The 6,544-nt window shown below is 39.0% G+C and overlaps 1 protein-coding gene across 1 annotated transcript; it reads left to right on the top strand.

Moving 5' to 3' along the window:
* The first annotated feature begins 727 nt into the window (after positions 1-727).
* Positions 728-6,151, top strand: rhcga (Rh family C glycoprotein a). Its single transcript, XM_023395747.2, has 11 exons — positions 728-1,024; positions 1,686-1,878; positions 2,390-2,540; positions 2,677-2,824; positions 2,994-3,160; positions 3,306-3,443; positions 3,775-3,911; positions 4,157-4,281; positions 4,771-4,844; positions 4,991-5,064; positions 5,156-6,151. Exons 1-11 carry the CDS (start codon positions 796-798, stop codon positions 5,187-5,189), a joined length of 1,470 nt encoding a protein of 489 aa, XP_023251515.1. The 5' UTR covers positions 728-795; the 3' UTR covers positions 5,190-6,151.
* The last annotated feature ends 393 nt before the right edge of the window (positions 6,152-6,544 follow it).

The raw sequence follows: 6,544 nt of genomic DNA on the forward strand, positions 1-6,544 counted from the left end.
TCCACTTTAAAACTGGAAATGTACATTCATGCTCAAGAAACAGATCCTTTGTTAAAGGTTATAATATAATATAAAAAGATAAGTTGCTGTTATATAGTTGTCCAATTCTTTCAAAAACACTGCCATGGCTTCTAAGTTGACACACTTAAATTCAGAATGCAGCACTCGTGATGACTTGCAAGCCTGACTGACAGGTGTGTTCACTCAAGAGCACTTCATTACTCTCACAGAGTACATAGCTGAATACTCCAAATCATTTTCGAGCACAGGACCAACTGAACAGTCGTAGCAAGAGATTATCTCAACAGTTATTCCAGGTGCTGGATTCTGGAGCTGCATATAGTTACCGTTACACTGAGGCCTGATACCTACTGTGTTTTCTGATTGTGCTGACCGCCTGGCAAATGTGAACATTTTGTTATAACTGCTAGAAGTTGCCATATCACAAAAATAATTCCATATCAAAGTCATGCCCACTGCACTTACTGTACTGTGTCATTTCCATCACATATTTCGCAGGCATTATTTTATTTCCTGCTGTGCTATCTGCAGTAGGAATTTTCCAATTTTTGTAGTTTGGTCTGGTTATGATAACAGGCTTACAAGTAAGGAGTGGTTTACATGCTTACAGGTAAGGTGTCCCCACCCCTTGAGTGTGAAAGGACGAAATTGGGCCCACACCTCTCTAAAACCTCTATAAATACCTGCTGATATACTGCTGCCAATGACAGCAGAGAGAGAGAGGGAGAACCCAGCTGAGGAGTGATCAGAGCATCATCAGCAGAGATCATCAACATGGGGAGCTGTTGTGAGTGCATGAAGAATTTTTTCGGCCGGCAAAAGAACACCAATGTGCGTGTTAGTCTGCCGGCTGTCTGCTTCGTCTGGCAGATTGCTATGATCATACTGTTTGGAGTTTTCATCCGGTATGATGAGGAGTCGGATGCGCGTAAATGGATAGAGCACAAAAGGGATCACAACATAACTAGCGACATTGAAAATGACTTCTACTTCAGATATCCCAGTGAGTACAAAGATGGACACTGAGTTAAAACAAATGTTATTTTGATCATCCTGTGTGTTTCAAAAGAAATATTTATGACTAGTCATGGCTGTTGCTTGTATACATTCTTTCTCATTTTGTACTTCCGTACTTGATATTTTTCCACTCATGGCAAATGGATGACCATGAATTTCTAGCCATTTTTGAAATATTTATCTACAAATATTTATCTATCAGCTTTACCCCGTTTTAACTGTCCTGCGTCTTTCTTGTTTTCTGTTGACTGCTAGACATTGCCACATCATAAAATGATGTTGCATTGAAATATCAATGGTCACAAAACAGTATTAGATTTTTGATCACTTTCCTGGGCTTACATGTGACAACATGGCAGCAACCGTATACTCAGTGTATTGCCTGTAAATCCTTTAAGTAATTATTTGATTGCAATTTGCTTATTGATAAAATCTTAGCACCCAACTGGAAATGAAAGCATAAATGGGAACTCTATAATCAATCAGAAACCTTAAGTTGTTATTTAAATTAACATATTTTAATTCATGTGAGTAGAAAACTGAATTTTTGTTTTCAACTGTTGCTCTATTTAATTATTCCACAAACTCACTTCATACCATTACACCTTGACACTCATCATTCCAATGTTTTATTGCCGTCTCTCAAGGCTTCCAAGATGTCCACGTCATGATCTTTGTTGGATTCGGTTACCTCATGACCTTCCTCAAACGCTACAGCTTCGGTGGTGTGGGCTTCAACTTCCTGATCGCCTCCTTTGGTCTGCAGTGGGCTCTTCTCATGCAAGGATGGTTCCACTCCCTCGACCCAAACACTGGAAAAATCTACATCGGAGTTGAGAGGTGACTGACTTCACTGCAAGCAAAATTTGATTTTTTTATCATCAATAGCATCATCAATCATGCACTTAAGTGATGAAGGCAGGGATGTACACGTGTTATGTAACCCATACAAGAAACCACATTCTTTAAGAACTCTAGGTCTGGGCGTGGAGTGACAGAAGTGAGCTTAACTGCCCTTTGTAGTCTGCTCCTTGTTACTGCCTGAGGTCTGAGGGCTGAACTTACATCAGTTGCAAGTAGTATAACAGACCTGGACTATTGTGTGTGCAAGAGTGTTATGCAATGTTAAATAAGTGGAGTAGTCTTTTGAGTACAGTGAATACAGCATACCACAAAACAATTCAGCAATTCAAACCAACCGACATTTTCAGGGGTAGATGGGGGTCTGAGGTCTTGGGGCAGTTGCCAGTTTTGTCCAGTCCAGCTTTCCTTTGAATCCTCACAGTGATTTGTGCATCGTTTGTTGCTATTTGGTCATTTGGTCCCTGTTCTTGTCCTCATCCCCCCACAGTCTGATCAATGCAGACTTCTGCTGTGCTGGCTCTCTGATTGCCTATGGTGCCCTCCTGGGAAAAGTAAGCCCTGTCCAGCTGTTGGTTGTCACCTTATTTGGCATCACGCTCTTTGCTGTGGAGGAATTCATCATCCTAGATCTCCTACATGTAAGTTTCACCAAACATAATCATCCCACCGGGAACTTAATTATTGATTGTCCAAGGAGTGATCATTTTCCTTCAGATGTTGCAATTGCTGCTGTATGTATATACCTATAACAGTTAAGTCTTAATGTTTCCACAGTGCAGAGATGCTGGTGGCTCCATGGTCATTCACGCCTTCGGAGGATACTATGGTTTGGCCATCTCCTGGGTGCTCTACCGACCAAACCTACACCAAAGCAAACGGCTCGATGGATCTGTCTACCACTCCGATTTGTTTGCCATGATTGGTGAGTAACCGGAGATTTATATTTTACACTTAAACTCTGTTTAACCTCACATGTTAGTATTTTCTTCTTATTTTCTTATCATCTGGCAAATCTAAAATTCTAGATTCAGATGTGTTTGCTTGATTGTAAAAACCAGCTGTGGTTTAAGTGACGTTCTCTCACCTCACAGGTACACTGTTCCTGTGGATGTTCTGGCCCAGTTTCAACTCAGCCATCACAGACCACGGTGATGGACAGCACAGAGCAGCCATTAACACCTACATTGCACTTGCATCCTCTGTGCTCACGACTGTGGCCATCTCCAGCATGTCTCAGAAGAGAGGAAAACTGGACATGGTAATGCTGTATTGCTAAAAAACACAGAAAAAAAGACCCAGAAAAACATGAGCACATGACAGTTACTCAATAACTCAAAAACCAGTTATGGAACGTTCATGTATTTCTCAATCTCTCATGACTAACATTCCCTTTTACCTGACAGGTACATATCCAGAATGCCACTCTGGCTGGTGGTGTTGCCATGGGAACAGCAGCAGAGTTCATGATCACTCCTTATGGTTCACTCATTGTGGGTTTCTGCTGTGGCATTATCTCCACCTTTGGCTACCTGTTTGTCTCGGTGAGCTTGCAGTATTTCACCTTCTGAATTTTGATCTTGAAGTCTGTGCTGTGGCGCTGTCACTGCAGAAAAGTAAATGAGGAAGGGGAGAGAAAAAGTGGCATAAATATGAATCAAGCAACATGAAGGAAGCAGAATGAAAAGGAGTCAAATTGAAACAAGTTGTAGTTGTTTTCCAGGAAAATAACAGTGTTACAAGAGCTGATGACTCAGTTTAAAAGCGCTCACTGTCCACTTGAATTTGGACTTATGACTTTAGCGTTGTTAAGTTCGTGGCTCTGGCCTGGTTATAGACATCTAATTAACGTATGACTGGTTTTCTCATTCTCAGCCCTTCTTAGAGAAATATCTTAAGCTCCAGGATACCTGTGGTGTCCACAACCTGCATGCTTTGCCTGGGATGCTTGGTGGCTTCGTAGGTGCCATCGTTGCTGCAGCTGCCACTGAATCTGTCTACAGTGCACAGGGGTAAGTGACACAAACACACATACAGCTTGAAATTCAGAAAGCCATACCTTGCCTGTTTACCGACTCCAACATAACAAATGGAAACTGTCACCCACTCGACTTTGTCTTAGTCTAATTGTTTTTTTGTTTGTTTTTTTTTTTTTTTTTTTTTTTTTACAGTTATAGTACTTTCTGCTGTTTTAATTAACTGTAAATGAACTTGACCTTGCAAGGCCTGTCTTAATTTTTTTTTTCTTCCTTTCTAGGTTGATTAACACATTTGACTTTGAAGGCGAGTTTGCAAACAGATCTGTAGGAACACAGGGAGGCTTCCAGGCTGCTGGCACATGTGTGGCAATTGCATTTGGACTGGTTGGAGGTGCAATTGTTGGTGAGTTTGAAAAATGTGTTGTGTATCAGACTCAGTGAAACAGTAATCTTTCCCTATCAAGCGATCTGTTCCAGGGATTATTGTAAAGTGATCCAGAGACATGATCATTTTTATTTTTATTTTTATTTCTGTTGAAAGGAAATGTCTCCAACCAAAATATTATAATATTTTGATAATATTAAATAAGAAAAAACATAACATAAGAATCAATGTCACAAAAAAAAAACAAACTAAGCCAAAAAGCTGCCAAGTTGCAGGGAAAGTAGTCAAAATCTCCCCGTCCTGAGTAACAGCATCGAATAATGGCCATTTGAATATTAAATGTCATCATTTCATCATTTTTCCTACCAGTCTTAATTGGCATATGAATTCCTGAGTCATGGCGGAGACATTAAAAATAGTTTAAAAGAGAACAGTAGCATCATACATCAAGAAGAAGGTATTGAAATTGAGACTAATGTTGCTTAATGCCTGTTTCTCTCCTCAAAGGTTTCATCCTGAGGTTCCCTATCTGGGGCGACCCCGCTGATGACAACTGCTTTGATGATGAAGTTTACTGGGAGGTGAGAGAGCTTTTAGACGGTGTTCTTTCCCTTTAACTTGAAAGGAAACATATTCTGTTGTTTCAAGTAAAAATATTGCACTCTGAAATCGCTCAGAAGTCAGTGATTTTCTGGCTCTTGACCTGATCCCCGTGTGTTGGTTTCAGGTTCCTGAGGATGAGGAGACCATCCCTCCTGTGTTGGAGTACAACAACCACATGATCCACAAGCACCAAGACATGTAAGGTCACTCACACTCACACACATCCTCATTTACTCTTCCCTCTCATTCATTTCTCATTAACTGTCATTTTCCTCTTTTCGTGCAACAGATCTGAGTCGAACTTCTCCGTGGAGCAAAGTTAGAGCCACACATCAGGAGATCAACCCCCTCATATCACTTTGAACTTGATACAGCTGTGAAACACACTTAATCAAAGAAGAGCCGCTCTCAAAAAGGATACTTCTACAAAAGAGGAACAATATTTATGACATGCACACCTATTACATTTGTCTGGCACTTTTTTCTATCATTGGAAGTTCAAGGTTATGACGACACTGCACAAAATGGGGACCAGATATCTCATTAATGGAGAAATAATTCTGAATAAAAGGTTTTACTCTTAAAAGAAAATTTAAACTGCATTTACTTTCTATTTCGGAAGAAACTAAATATAATCAGCAGATGCTTATTAACTGGAAAATGTCAATGACAATCTGTTTATGCTGTGCAAGATAATTATAATGTGCAGAAGAACTGAGAGTTATTTTCATGAGTTTGGAAATGCATTACTGTTGACATCAGTGAGTTAGTAAATTCCTCTTTTTGAAGGACTATACAAAACTATGAATTCTTTCATGTAATGTACCTTTTAATTGTTGAATATTGTCTTTGATAATGCTTGCTATTTTATTTCTTCTAAAGAGTCTGTTGGAGCACAATTTATTGTGTTGTGTATAAAAGGCATATAGGAATCAAAGTTATTTGTGTTGCCAAATGAGGCAGTTTTTAGATTCTATATCAAAGTTATGTCTGTCAAATTATGTATAGGTCTTTGTAAGCTGTATGTACAAATGATTCCACTTTATTTTGCATAAATGACTTGTTCTTGAGATGGACTGTTTGACTAACTATAGGAACTATGATGATATTGTCAGCAACGGTTTAGTTGCTGTAGTGAATGTTACCTCCAGTACACTATATGTGATGGTATGTGACAATCTGCTTGTTGTATTATTGACGTATTATAGTTTCAGTATAGAATAGTTAACAAATTCTTTGATCATATGTAACTAAAATTAAATAATAAAGTTATATTATCTTTAAACTGTTTTTCCTCACATTTTTGTGCGACATATGAAGATGCATGAAAAAGCAGTTTCATAACTTTGTATATCCATGAAAATTGTAAATATTTGCTAAGTTGCTATACTGCCCTAATATGTGCCATGGTGAATGAAAGCACAATATGAGTGAAACAACTGATCATGGTCAATTAAAATAATGAACTAATTCAAAATCAATAAACACAAAATCATTGGACACAAGACACTGACCTGACAAAGAAAATTCTAAAAGAGAAAGACATCAAAATGACAAGTTCAGTGCATGAATGGGAAGCTGTATGTCTGGCTTGATGGATGGATAGAGCAGACAGAATGGACCGATGAGCTGTGTAGAAAAGAATGAAAACTCGACAGATTGTGCACTACTGGAATGA

The sequence above is a fragment of the Seriola lalandi genome, unplaced genomic scaffold (genome assembly GCF_002814215.2).
Source record: "Seriola lalandi dorsalis isolate HSWRI2012SDOR001 ecotype SW California unplaced genomic scaffold, Sedor1 jcf7180002054968, whole genome shotgun sequence".
Classification (NCBI taxonomy): domain Eukaryota; kingdom Metazoa; phylum Chordata; class Actinopteri; order Carangiformes; family Carangidae; genus Seriola; species Seriola lalandi.

Bases quoted from the DNA above. Each gene is read 5' to 3' on its own strand.
- rhcga (XM_023395747.2), top strand. From the start codon at position 796: ATGGGGAGCTGTTGTGAGTGCATGAAGAATTTTTTCGGCCGGCAAAAG. The intron at 1,879-2,389 runs GTGACTGACTTC...ATCCCCCCACAG, and splicing joins ATCTACATCGGAGTTGAGAG to TCTGATCAATGCAGACTTCT. The intron at 2,825-2,993 runs GTGAGTAACCGG...CTCACCTCACAG, and splicing joins CGATTTGTTTGCCATGATTG to GTACACTGTTCCTGTGGATG.